General features: G+C 44.7%; 1 protein-coding gene across 1 annotated transcript; it reads left to right on the forward strand.

The window, feature by feature from the left end:
* The first annotated feature begins 2,810 nt into the window (after positions 1–2,810).
* On the forward strand, positions 2,811–7,543 carry ACTC1 (actin alpha cardiac muscle 1). Its single transcript, XM_007521691.2, has 6 exons — positions 2,811–3,080; positions 4,223–4,547; positions 5,200–5,361; positions 5,495–5,686; positions 6,484–6,665; positions 7,218–7,543. Exons 1-6 carry the CDS (start codon positions 2,952–2,954, stop codon positions 7,359–7,361), a joined length of 1,134 nt encoding a protein of 377 aa, XP_007521753.1. The 5' UTR covers positions 2,811–2,951; the 3' UTR covers positions 7,362–7,543.
* Positions 7,544–13,876: the final 6,333 nt, after the last annotated feature.

Here is a 13,876-nt window from a genome sequence, read left to right on the forward strand (position 1 = left end):
TCTTTCAAACTCTCTTTCCATAGTGGAGCTGCCACCAGTCATTTATACCATTGGTTCTTATACTTATATGTGTACATCCACTAGCAATTTTGCTAAAATACACATTCTGATTCAGTAGATCTAGGGCTGGATATAAAACTCAGCTTTTTTTCTTTACTTTAAAAATATTTATTTATGGGAGTCAGGCGGTAGCGCAGCGGGTTAAGCACACGTGGCACAAAGTGCAAGGACTGGCATAAGGATCCCCGTTTGAGCCCCCGGCTCCCCACCTGCAGGGAAGTTGCTTCACATGTGGTGAAGCAGGTCTGCAGGTGTCTGTCTTTCTCTCCCCCTCTCTGTCTTCCCCTCCTCTCTCCATTTCTCTCTGTTCTGTCTAACAACAATAACATCAGTAACAACCACAATAATAACTACAACAATAAAACAATAAGGGCAACAAAAGGGAATAAATAAATATTAATTAAAAAAATTAAAAAATCTTTATTTATTTATTGGATAAAACAGAGAGGCACTGAGAGGGAAGAGGGGAGATGGAGAGGGATAAAGAAAGATCTACAGCACCGATTCATTGCTTGTGAAGCTTCTCAATCTGAAGGTAGGGACTGGGGGCTTGAACCCAGATTCTTGCGCATTATAACATGCCCTCTACTGGGCACACCACTGTCAGGCTCCTGCCTCTTTCTTTTTTCCTTCCTTCCTTCCATCCTTCCTTCCTTCCTTTCTTCCCTCCTTCCTTCCTTCTTTTGACACTAGACCAGGGTTATTACCTGCATGATTCCACAGTTCTTGACAAACATTATTTTTCTTCTTTATTAATCTTGCTTTCCTCTAAACAGAGGTTGAGAGACAAGGGAGAGACAGGGAGGGAGACTGACAGAGAAGGAGAGACACTGCAGCATCTCTCCACAGCTCCATATAGGCTCTCTTATGTGGTGGCCGGGCGCTCAAATCCAGATCCATAGGCAAGGTAAAATGTGGACTTTATTGAATAAGCCACCAACTGATCCCTGAAACTCCCTGATGCTTTGATACTGCTCTTCTACACAATAAGTTCATATAGTTAAAGTTGCTATTATTTTGTTACAGGAATATTTGCCTTCTCAGTTTTGTCTCTCCCTGGAATAAAAGCCTTCACCACCACCACCCCACCCCTAACACACAGAAACACACACACACACACACACACACTTTACAAATGTTCCTTGAGTCACCAGCGAGGGGGCACACTAGTATTTGGCATGTGTCTTCACTCACTGTGGCAGCAGAGAATCCTCTTCAGTCCCAAAAGAGCAGACCTTGAGTTTGAGCAGCAACCCCCCTAACGCCCATATGGAGAAAAGCTACTTGAGATCCTTGTTGGGGCCAACTTGACTACTTCTCCAGAAACACTTGACCTTAAGCCATGGTGGCTCTCCTTAGCTTCTCCCTTGCCAATCCCCCAATCTTGCAGGGGTTGGGGACCAACTTTGAGTTGTTGTTTCTGGAGATAGTCACCCAGTTCTTTGGGGACTAGACCAGAAGGGGACTTGGACCAGGCACCCCTTTTCAGGCCACCTAAATGCTCTGTAGTGGGTTCTCTTGCTTGAGCCCAAGCAGGCTGCCAGAGTTCTCTCTTTCAGTGCCCAGTGCTGGAAGACAAGAAGCTGAGTCTCTCCCCTGCTGCCCTACCCAGCTGTCAGGACCCCTCAGCACAGGGCAGGCCGCCAAGCCTTTCCACTTGTGTGCCTTATTGTCTCCTAGGCTGGCCAGGCCAGGGAGACACAAACCCACAACACACCCACAACACACACAAACCCCCCACCCTCCAGGAAGGGGGAAGGGGTGGGGTGGCGTCACCCAGTCTTCCCCTGCCCCCGATTCTTGGCCACTCGCCCCTCCCTAGTTCCCTATTTGGCCATCACCCCCACCACCTCCCCCCCACAATCCGGTTGCCCCCTCCCCTTCCTTACATGGCCTGGGGGCCCCCTGACTGATCCTCTCCCCGGCCTTTGGCTCCATGAATGGCCTGGGCGCTCCTCCTGGGTGCGAAGGCTACCAAATAAGGCAAGGTGGCGGCCAGGCCCCCCACCCTGCCCCTGGCCGCTCCAACTGACCCCGTCCATCAGCGCACTATAAAGCTTAGCGCCCCAGCCAGGCTCCCAGCTCCTGCCTCCTTCTCCACCGCGCCGCCCAGCCGCTGCCGCCCAGCAGGTGAGTCTGCGCCCCCCGGGCTCCTTGAGCCCCCAGCACCCCAGCACCCCAGCACCCTGCGCCCTGAGCCCGCCTCGCCACTGCTAGTTTTTCTAGAACTAAACTTTATACCAGCTTCTCACTCCCGGCTCGCACCCCTTGATGGATAGGAGTGCTCTCCCCACCCCAGCCTTGCTGCGCTTTCCCATATGACCAGAAGGTATGGATGAGGTCGACGTGCCATCCTCCTACCCCCCATTTGTGAAAAGGTGCCCATGTAAAACAAAAAACAAAAAAACAAAAAACAAAGGAAAAAAAAAACCAATAGCACCTACTAAGGGGTGGCACTTCCCTACACACACACACACACACACACACACACACACACACACACACACTGCACCTGGACCCCAGAATGTGCCCGCTGACCAGGGAGCCCAGGCCGGTACTTCAGCCCCCACCTTCTCAACTTCAGTCCACACTCACTCTCCTTTTTTTCTTTCTTTCTCCCTTCCCCCTTCCCTCCCTCCCCTCCTTCCTTCCTTCCTTCCTTCCTTCCTTCCTTCCTTCCTTCCTTCCTTCCTTCCTTCCTCCCTCCCTCCCTCCCTTCCTTCCTTCCTTTCTGCCCCGAGGGGCAGAGAGCTGGCAGGGGTCACCCTGCTTCCCAGAATCCCCACCTGCTTTTGTCCCCTCCTGGAGAAGGGGTGCGGAGAACTCAAGCTCCTCAGTCTCTGAGCCCTTCGCCCTCCTCTGCCTGCAGACTCCACAGAAGCTGTGACACCATGTGCGACGACGAGGAGACCACTGCCTTGGTCTGCGACAATGGCTCCGGGCTGGTGAAGGCCGGCTTCGCTGGCGATGATGCGCCCCGTGCTGTCTTCCCCTCCATTGTGGGCCGCCCGCGCCACCAGGTGAGCCGCCCCGCCCTCACCTGCGGAAAGCCTCAGTACCGCTGTTCCCCGAACCTGCCGGCCTTCTTCTCAGCCCAGTCTTCTGGAAGAGGCCTCCGCTACCCTCGCTACCCTCCTGTTTCCAAACTCTTTAGGTCAGATAAGGCAAAGATTCAAGTGCAGACAAGCAATCCACCCACCACCCTCAACACACCACCAACAGACAGGATCTCCAGCTCCAGGGCTGAGAACATGGCAGCTACTCACCTCCACTCCCACCCACCTGCATGTTTACTCCATAGATGTCCTCTCTTCTACCTCACATGCACTTGTCTTTCTTCCCAGGGTTCCCTTTTCAGTTCAAAACTGACAGTCCTTTAACTTCCCTCAGTCTCCCCAGACCAGCCCACATTCCTTCCTCTCATTCAGGGACTGCTCCAGGAGATGTAATCTATCTGCTGTTGCCTTTTTAGACACCAGGCGTGACAGAGGTGGTTAAGTGTCATGGTGATAGTGTCATACCACTTTATTTATTAAAAGAAACATTATGCTCTCTGGCTTTGCCACATAGCCAGTGGGGCATGGAGGGAGGGTGGGACCTACATTCCTCAGCACTAGAGAAAGACCGGATTTCACATCCAAGACTCCAGGATGCTGATGGCTTAACAACTGTTTTTTTTTTTTTTTTAATGTTCACTTGATGAATGTCAAAATCTTTTCTTTAAGAGAACCTTAGTGTGTCATTAATCCAATCACTCCATAGCAGTTACTTACATTCTAGTTGGTGTGGGTGACCAGCTTAATAATTCGATGAAGGTATTATGGTATGTTCAAAATGAGGCGGAGTCTCTACTTTTTTACAGTGAAATAGTTTCATTCTTTTCCTGGGTTTTCCCTTCTATCACCACCACCACCACCACCACCACCACCCTGCCCTCTAGTTATATTCCAAACAACAGAATTATGCCAGGTGGGGGGAGGGAGGGTGAAAAGAAGGTGCAACACTGATTTTAGATTATATTTCCAAATACTGGTCAAATCTTGTTGTTTCTTATGTTTAGAAGCTGTTCTTTGTATTGAGCAGCTTGATTCAGAACTTTCAAGGCATCAGTTCCATAGCTGGCATGGTGGAAGCTTGGTTTCCTGTCTTTTTCTTCTTACAGGGAGTCATGGTGGGTATGGGGCAGAAGGATTCCTATGTAGGTGATGAGGCCCAGAGCAAACGAGGTATTCTGACTCTAAAGTACCCTATTGAACATGGCATCATCACCAACTGGGACGACATGGAGAAGATCTGGCACCACACGTTCTACAACGAGCTTCGTGTGGCTCCTGAGGAGCATCCCACTCTGCTCACTGAGGCCCCACTGAACCCCAAGGCCAACCGCGAGAAGATGACTCAGATCATGTTTGAGACTTTCAATGTCCCAGCCATGTATGTGGCCATCCAGGCAGTGCTGTCCCTCTACGCTTCTGGCCGCACCACAGGTACATTTCACTCGAGGAGCTGGTCACTTGGACCTTACTCTGAGTCAGTATTCCTAATTGGAAAAAGAGATATCCTTTCCCTCTCATTCCCTGGGAAGAAGGGGTCTGTCCTAGGAGGCACAGGTAACAGGAATGCACTTATTCTAATAGCCAAAAGCACAAGGTGTTAGAGCCCATCCTTCCCTAAATATGTCACTTACTAAAGACACGTAAAATAGACCACCTGTTGGAAAACAGCAGTCACTGGCACATGCTCACATCATCACAGCCCCTGAGCAAATATCCCCCAGGAGAACCTACATTTCCTGCAGAATCAGAGTCCCAAAAGACAGGGATATGTGTAAGTTAGAGAGCAGGAAAGAAAAGCTGGCCAGTGTGCTGACATAATTTACTACTGGAAAAGAAGGTTGACCACTTGAGAGTGTCCTGGGGAAATTTTCTACTACAGAATCTTCATGGATAAGCTATTGTTGGCTTCTGAGTCAGCATCCATTATTCTCATTTTTATTCTTCATGGGCTAGGGATTTAAGTGGGTCTGGATCTATGCCCGTTATTAGTATTTCTCAGTCAAGACTGGAAGTAGACTCCATCCTGGCTAAAATAGTGGTGTCTTCAGTGACTTAGCATGTTCTTGTTCTTTTCCTTGGACAGGGATTGTTCTGGACTCTGGGGATGGTGTGACTCACAATGTCCCCATCTATGAGGGCTATGCTTTGCCCCATGCCATCATGCGCCTGGATTTAGCTGGTCGGGATCTGACTGACTACCTCATGAAGATCCTCACTGAGCGTGGCTACTCCTTTGTTACCACTGGTGAGTGTGTGTGTGTGTGTGTGTGTGTGTGTGTGTGTGTGCTCTTTTTCCCTCCATAAGCAAATTCACCTGTTTCCCCACCAATGACTTTACTCTTCAGAGCTTGACTGTGTGATTCTCTTTATTCCTGCAGCGGAACGGGAAATTGTCCGTGACATTAAAGAGAAGCTGTGCTATGTGGCCCTGGATTTTGAGAATGAGATGGCCACAGCTGCCTCTTCCTCCTCCCTGGAGAAGAGCTATGAACTGCCTGATGGTCAAGTCATCACTATTGGCAATGAGCGCTTCCGCTGTCCTGAGACACTCTTCCAGCCCTCCTTCATTGGTGAGTTGTAGGGTCTGATGTGAAGGCACATTTCTCCCTATAAATTCCAGAGTCTAATCAAGAAGAATTAGGGTTTCTTGAGTTAAAAGGAGTCATACATAGCTCAACCCCAGGACCTGATCGTTCATTCAAGAAATGACCATCACAGTTGGTGGTCATAGATCACAATGAGTGATACAATAAAGGGTGACACTGATTTAGGATGAAAGGATGAAACAGAGCAGTAATGGAACGAGCCACAAATGGAGGAAAGGCACAATTACTTACGAGTGCTGTGTAACTCAGTCAATTTCATTACTGAGTGACTGGACTTTTCCTTTTAAGTGACTCATCACTAAATGCTGTATTAGTCCGTCTCATAGTAATTCCATTCATGGGCATTTGTGTATCAGCAAACATCTTAAAGAAGAATTTCCAAGAGGAATCTTGTTGGTCTAAAATATATTTAAATATATTTAAATTTGCTCTAGTTTAGCATAAATATGTGTCTCCTTCCCTTTCTGATACATACAATACATACATTCCAGACAGCCAAGGGATAGAGCAAATGTTCACTTCTAACAGGTGCTTACCACAGTTGTTCATTCCTTAGCAGCCTCTAGGATTAATTGTCAGCACTTTTAGAGACATATGTTCCATAAAGGCCCTGAAGTGGGTCTTATACATGAATATATGTTTCAGAGACAAGTGGTGACAGCTTATCAACACAGAGAAGCCCTGTTCTCTCCCCCCAACCCCCCCCATGCCCTTTGCTGCCCCTAGCTTGAGTAAAGTGATTATTTTAAACTTGTCCCTAGGTATGGAATCTGCTGGCATCCATGAGACAACTTACAATAGCATCATGAAGTGTGACATTGATATCCGCAAGGACCTGTATGCCAACAATGTGTTATCTGGAGGTACCACCATGTACCCTGGCATTGCTGATCGAATGCAAAAGGAAATCACTGCCCTGGCTCCCAGCACCATGAAGATTAAGGTAAAGCACTTCTCAGGAGGAGAGGCCAAGGAAGAGCTCAATATGCCAAGCAGAGCTGCATTCCTGGCTCTTTTGAACTTCTTGACTTATATATCTTCTAGCTTCCCCAATGCTTTTTCTTACTTTCAAGCTCTTTTCTCAAGATAGGAGACTTTGAAAATGCTTTCAATCAGTGGCTAAAAATAAAGTTGAGAGAGAGAGAGAGAGAGAGAGGAGGAAGAAGAAAAGGAGGAGGAGGAGGAGGAGGAGGAAGAAGAAGCTCTAAATATTTTAACATATTTTCAAAGTTTCCACCTTTTGGGATAGGCTCCACCATGAAGGTAGCTTACTGCCTTATACTCTAGTTCAGAGAAATGGAAGTTTGCAGAGGTTTTGATGATGTAAATGAAAGAATAGCAGGGAGTTCACAAACCTGTCTCAGCCATACTACTCTGTGGTGTCAGGTAGCTCACATCACAGTGAATTACTTTCTAATGTCTTGTTGGCATATTTCTCTAACATGTTGCTTGTTCTGTTGCTTGAAATCTCAAAGTTCTTGTTCACTGTCTGCAGATCATTGCTCCCCCTGAGCGTAAGTATTCTGTTTGGATCGGTGGCTCCATTCTGGCCTCCCTGTCCACCTTCCAGCAGATGTGGATCAGCAAGCAGGAGTATGATGAGGCTGGTCCATCCATCGTCCACCGCAAGTGCTTCTAAGGTGCTTTCTCTCTTAGTCTACCTTCCATTCAGGATGACAGTATTATGCTTATTGGAGTCTTTGGAATTACCCTCCCTCATCTCTCATAAATCATTGTACAGTTTGTTTACACACATGCGATTTATTTGTGCTTCTAATATTTATTGCTTTATAAATAAATCAGACCAGGACTTGCAACCTACCATGATCTCTCATTTCTTTTGGGGTTGATGGGGTTAGGAACAGTGTTTCCTTATGTGAACTTGGCATATTGGTGACTTCGATCCCATGAATATCCCAACATTTATCTGGTGAATTGGTGTGACATTTAGCTATGAGGACCAAATCTAAATTTAAAAAAATGTTATCTTTATTTATTGGATAGAGATAGTCAGAGATTGAAAGGGGTGAAGGAGATAGAGAGGGAGAGAGAGACAGAGAAAAATACCTGTAGACCTGCTTCACCACTCATGAAGCTCTCCCCCTGCAGGTGGGGGACCGGGGCTTGAAGATGGGTCCTTGTGCACTGTAATGTGAGAGCTTAACCAGAACACTGCCTGCCCCCCCCAATTCTAAATTTTGATCTTATACTTTGGGACAAAATCATAAATTTATTTTCTATTAGAAAAGTACATTAGGTTGAGCTCCAGATAAGTAAGACTGTAATCAGATGAAATGATTCTTTGAAAATGTTGCTTAAGGCATTACACTGGACACGGGATGGTGGGGGGGCATGTTTGTTTTGGTTTTGACCAAAGCAACTCTCATCTCTGGCTATTGGTGGTGTTGGTAATTGAACCTGGAACCTCTCACAAGCAAGTCTTCTGCACAACCACTGCACTAGTTCCTTGGCTGAAAACTGTCATTTTAGCATGTCTTCTGGTTGCTTCTTATACTCCATTAAAATACCCCCAAAATAGGGTTGGGTGGTAGTGCAGCGGGTTAAGTGCACATGGCATGAAGCGCAAAGACGGGCATAAGGAACCCAGTTCAAGCCCCCGGCTACCCACCTGCAGGGGCTTTGCTTCACAGGTGGTGAAGCAGGTCTGCAGGTGTCTGTCTTTCTCTCTCCTTCTCTGTCTTCTCCTCCTCTCTAGATTTCTCTCTGTCCAATCCAACAATATCAGTGGCAATAACAATAAATGCAACAAAATGGAAAAATGGCCTCCAAGAGCAATGGATTCATGGTGTAGGCACCAAACCCCAGCGATAACCCTGGAGGCAATAAAAAATATATTAAAAAATAGCCCCAAAATAAATCAATCAAGACAACTATACAAGCTTAAAACAAATGAGAGGGAATAGGCACCATGTATTTCTGCCTAGTTAGTGGTTACTTTGTTGGACAGAGATCTTGAATCTTTCTTTTTTCTTTCCTAGTTGAGTGGTGTGAAAGCTGTGAAGTTCTAGGAAGTCAGGGGGAGCAGAGAGCCACAATAGTCCTATTATTTGGTGCTGATCTCTCTGTAAAGTGTGGCATGGGCTGTACTAGGGCTAGTACCTCCTGCCCCCTGCCCCAGTCAATGGTGTCCTGTTCTGGAAGGTCTATATTACATATAAGTGTATAGAGTCTAGAAAGCTCCCATGAGATAAGTTGGAGACTGATCTTGAACAGTTAGAAATTAAAGAGCTTATTGCACCAAGACAAAGAATGCTGGGGCACAATGGGGAAGCAAGAGGATAGGGAGAGTGTTGAGGTACATGATGGTAGTGAGAGTGTTCTGCAGAGAGCTATTATGTGGAGCGGAGAAATTATACCCATGTATCAACAACCATATAGTAACTCATTAACACTTCAGTAAAATGATAACAAATAATAAAAGTTTAACTGAAATGCAAGGACCAGCATAAGGAACCCAGTTCAAGCCCCCGGCTCCCCACCTGCAGGGGGTTCGCTTCACAGGTGGTGAAGCAGGTCTGCAGGTGTCTATCTTTCTCTCCCCCTCTCTGTCTTCCCCGTCCTCTCTCCATTTCTCTCTGTCCTATGCAACAACGAAGACATCAACAACAGTAACCACAACAGTAGAACAACAAGGGCAACAAAAGGGAATAAATAAATAAATATTATTTAAAAAGTTTAACTGAGGCCTCGGAAATGGTGCAGTATGGGTGAACTGTTGGACTCTCAAGCATGCAGTTCTGAGTTTGATCCCTGGCATCATGTGTGCCAGAATGATGCTTTGGGTCTCTCTCTTTCACTAATAAATGAATAAAAATAAAAATAAAAATAAGAAGGGTGGGCATGGGCAGTAACTCAGTGGGTTAAGGGCAAAGCACACGGACTGGTGTAAGGATCCTGGTTCAAGCCCCTAGCCACAAGCGGTGAAGCAGTTCTGCAGGTGTCTATCTTTCTCTCTGCCTCTCTGTCTTCCCCTCCTCTCTCCATTTCTCTCTGTCCTATCCAACAACAATGACAGCAATGACAACAATAACAATAACAACAATGATAAAAGAACGAGGGCAATAAAAGGGGAAAAATAGCCTCCAGGAGCAGTGGATTTGTAGTGCTGGCACATAGCCCCAGTGATAACCTTGGAGAGAATAAATAAATAAATAAATAAATGGTAGGAAGAGGATCTCAGTGGAAGCCAGGAAACAAGAAATACAAAGCTGATGAATTATGAGAAATAAATCTGGACGGGGAAAATTTTACCTGTAAAAGCATTATTTTTTTTATTTGCAGTTTAATTGTTCATGAACTGTTAGAACATTTGAAAGTATTTAATTAAATTTTGATCTGTTGATGATGGAATCAAGACATAGCAAATGTTAAATGTTAAAAAAAACAATTTGTTTGTGGAATAATCAAGATAAGAATCTAGATTTTCTGACATCTAATTTAATGATATTTCTAAAACCATCTAACAAAGAAAACTCATCATATTAGACACACCCTCTTAGGAGATTGGGTTCAAATTTTGTAGCACTTAGTACTCATTAAACATTTTAAATAAATTGCTACTGTCATTATCATTCTATTGACTCCTGAAGTTGGATCAGAAATTTTACTTTGGCCTCCTATCTGGGTGAGACACAATAATAGATATGGGCTATATAGAAATGGATCAGACCAAATCTGAGCAAAAATATCTTACAATATAGGGGGAAGGGGGGATTTTCCACACATGCAAGCAATTTTCCTACACCAGCTAAGTGTTCTGCAATTTAACACAATGAGACACTATCTATCCAGAGACAGTGTCAGAACCCATAAACATTAACACCTAAATCACACAAGATCTGCACCAACCCCCCAACCCATAGACACACACACACATACACACACTTCAAACAAATTACAATTTCAAACTGTCACTTGAATGTCTGACCAGCTAGGTGTAGAGAGGAGGCTCCAATAATCCTTTTCTTGGGTTCAAAAAACTTGCTAGAGCAGCACACAGAGTTCAAAGAAACATTTCCTTTATTTGATGACGACCAACGTATCATAAAAAGACATAACTCTGGATAATGCGTTACTTTGTCTTGTGTGCAGTTAGATTTGAGCCCAGCCTCTGTTGCACCAAAGGAAGCTTTGGTGCTGTGGTCTCTTCACTCTCTACCTCTTTGTCACTAAAAATAATTTTTAAAAGTTAAAAGAACCTGACCCTGGAATAGTCAGAAGAGATATGTAGGGTGAGATATGGGGGCGAAGGGGCAACAGCATCCACATCCTCTCCAGGTGCCTCACCCTCCTACATCTCCACAGGGTCACTAGTCCAGATGCTTTCCAAATTCTTTCCTTTTGGGTTTAGTAGAGGCTTTTACATGGGCATTATTGCTTAAATCATTGACCTTTGCTAATAGAATGCAATTTCTATCTGCTCACCCTTCTCTAGAGGTTGGAGGTGGGACTGAAAAGCTGAATCCCAAGGTCTCCCACCTCCATGAGTAGGTGTTTCCCCATTTGTCTTATGGACATGCCAGATGTAAGAAACTTAGGAGCTTTGTGACAGAAAGAGACGTGATCATCAACTATATATTTTTTTATATAAGTTACACTTGCACAGCCACCTTCACACTGGAACATTAATAGAGGTGTCTATAAGAAATATGTCTTTGGCTAACATGTCTATATGCAATTTAAGATACCCTATATATCTGATGTTCTCAATTTATAATGAAAAGTTTTATTTTTACTCTTGTTAATTTCTAATATGTGTGTGTTATCACCATGGCTCTGAGCTGACTTTCAGACAGAGATAGAGAGAGATAGAGAGACAGATAGATAGATAGATAGATAGATAGATAGAGAATAGCAAAGCAAATTCATTATCTAGGTAAACTATTTTGTTGACCTTCTAACACTATTTTTCTTTTGTTTTAAAGATGTGTTTATTAATCAGAAAGGAAGAGAGAGAAAGAGAGGATCGGAAAAATCACTTTGACACATGTGATACCAGGGACTGAACTCAAGACCTCATGACTTTTTTTTTATTTCTTTTTTTAATAGTGACTAACAAGATTTTAAGATAACAGGAGTACAACTTCACACAGTTCCCACCACCAGTTCTGTGTCCCACCACCTATATTGGAAGCTTCCCTGTTCTTTATTGCTCTCTAGGAATATAGACCAAAATTCTTTATGGGGTGCAGGTTGAAAGTCTAGCTTCTGTAATTACTTCTCTGCTGGACATGGATGTTGGTAGGTTGATCTATGCCCATGGCCTGTTTCTGTCTTTCTCTAGTGGGGTAGGGATCTGGAGAGGTGAGGTTCTGGAACACATTGGTGAGATTGTCTGCCCAGGATGGTCAGGATGGCATCAGAGTATCATCTGCAACTTGGTGGCTGAAAAGTGGTAAGATATAAAGCAAATTGATCAATAAATAGGAACACAAAGATAGGAATAGAGCAAATGAAACTAGGGGTCTTAGTGTGGGAAGGAGCCAGGAGGTCTATTTTAGGTAGCTAAGGGGCCTATGACTTTGGTAATTTTTGCTTGAGTGTGATAGCTAACATGCAGGTGGACTAAAGGTATTGTCTGGGAATTTGATCTTAGAGTTGAGAATAGGACTAGAACTCTGGATTAGGGCAGAGAGTGATCCCAAATATAAGGAAAGTATTTAAATACCATTAACTATTAACCCCATTGACCTGAGCTAGGGCCCATATCTATTCATTTTTAGCACAGTAGTCCATGTAACCTCTGAGTCCCTGTCTGTCTGAGCTTGCAGTCCAAGGTCACAGTTAGAAGCATTCTAGGCTGAACTCATTTCAGGGCCAGTCTTCCTTGAGTGGCATAATAGTTTGACCTAGCCTCCCTTCAGAGAGTGGGGCAGTCCCTACCATCACTGCTTTACAGTGAGGGCAAGATCTTGTAGAGGCCCACAAGATATCCCTAAGGAAAGTTGTTGTTTTCGACGGGTTATGTTGTTTTCGCCGGGCTAGCTTCACGGGCGGGTAACAGACGACCAGGGACTCATGGCTGGGTTGTACGCAGTATCTCTTTATTCATGCAGGACGCAGCATAATCTAAGACGAGCTAAGCTAAACTCAAGGTAAAGTACTCTAAAACTCACAATACTGTCTTTATATATTCTTGCCAAGTAGGGTGGAAACAGGGTGTGACATAGAGAGGGTGGAGAGAAAAGTGACTGGTGACAATCAGAGTGTGACAAGGAGAGGATCAGGGTGTGGCAAGGAGAGGGGGTGGAGCAAAAACATATGAAACAGTGGGGATTGAACCAATGCCCTGGAGGGAGGGTAGTGCTTGTTAACAGCGGTTATGTAAATAGAATAGTGTTAAGCAGGGGGGATTTAAACCAAATGAAACAGAAGGGGTCTCATGCATACCAACAGAAAGTGACCAGTGATGATGGAGAGAGAGATTAATTATAGGTCTAGGCACATCATATTTTTGTGGGAATCCAAGGATTCCCTGACTAGAGTCCCAGATAACAGGGTGACCTAGTATTGACCAAAAAGGCCATCATTAAAGTGTACCAATCTCTTGTCATTATCCAGCTTTTGTAGTCCTCACTTTTTCTTTTTTAAAATATTTATTTATTCCCTTTTGTTGCCCTTGTTTTATTGTTGTAGTTATTATTGTTATTGTCATTGTTGAATAGAAGAGAGAGAAATAAAGATAGGAGGGGAAGACACAGAGGGGGAGAGAAAGACACCTGCAGACCTGTTTCACCACTTGCCAAGCAACTCCCCTGCAGGTGGGGAGCCAGGGGATTGAACTAGGATCCTTATGCCAGTCCTTGCGCTTAGTGCCACCTGCGCTTAACCCACTGCTCTACTGCCCAACTCCTGTCCTCACTTTTTCTGATGAGGTTACACTTAACATGATTGAAAGAAGTGAAGTAAGGGGTAGGAGAGAATTTCTTGGCCTAAATAGTATTTTATTAGGTATTTTATGGTGCCTTCTTTAGGTCTTTCTACTAGCTTGCTGAACTTATTGTGTCTAAGTATATTCACAGCAGACTACTGAGCACTTTTACTTTGAGCTATTTATTTTTCCATAATTTACAGATACATGTGTACATGTACCCTGTCCCTTAGGCCCTGGTCTATATCTAGGTTCTGTAACTT

Source organism: Erinaceus europaeus, chromosome 16 (assembly GCF_950295315.1).
Source record: "Erinaceus europaeus chromosome 16, mEriEur2.1, whole genome shotgun sequence".
NCBI classification, from domain to species: domain Eukaryota; kingdom Metazoa; phylum Chordata; class Mammalia; order Eulipotyphla; family Erinaceidae; genus Erinaceus; species Erinaceus europaeus.

Excerpts from the sequence above, each read along its gene's own strand:
- ACTC1 (XM_007521691.2), top strand. The coding sequence starts at position 2,952 with ATGTGCGACGACGAGGAGACCACTGCCTTGGTCTGCGACAATGGCTCC. Across the intron at positions 4,548-5,199 it reads CGCTTCTGGCCGCACCACAG|GGATTGTTCTGGACTCTGGG; the intron begins GTACATTTCACT and ends TTCCTTGGACAG. Across the intron at positions 5,362-5,494 it reads CTACTCCTTTGTTACCACTG|CGGAACGGGAAATTGTCCGT; the intron begins GTGAGTGTGTGT and ends TTATTCCTGCAG.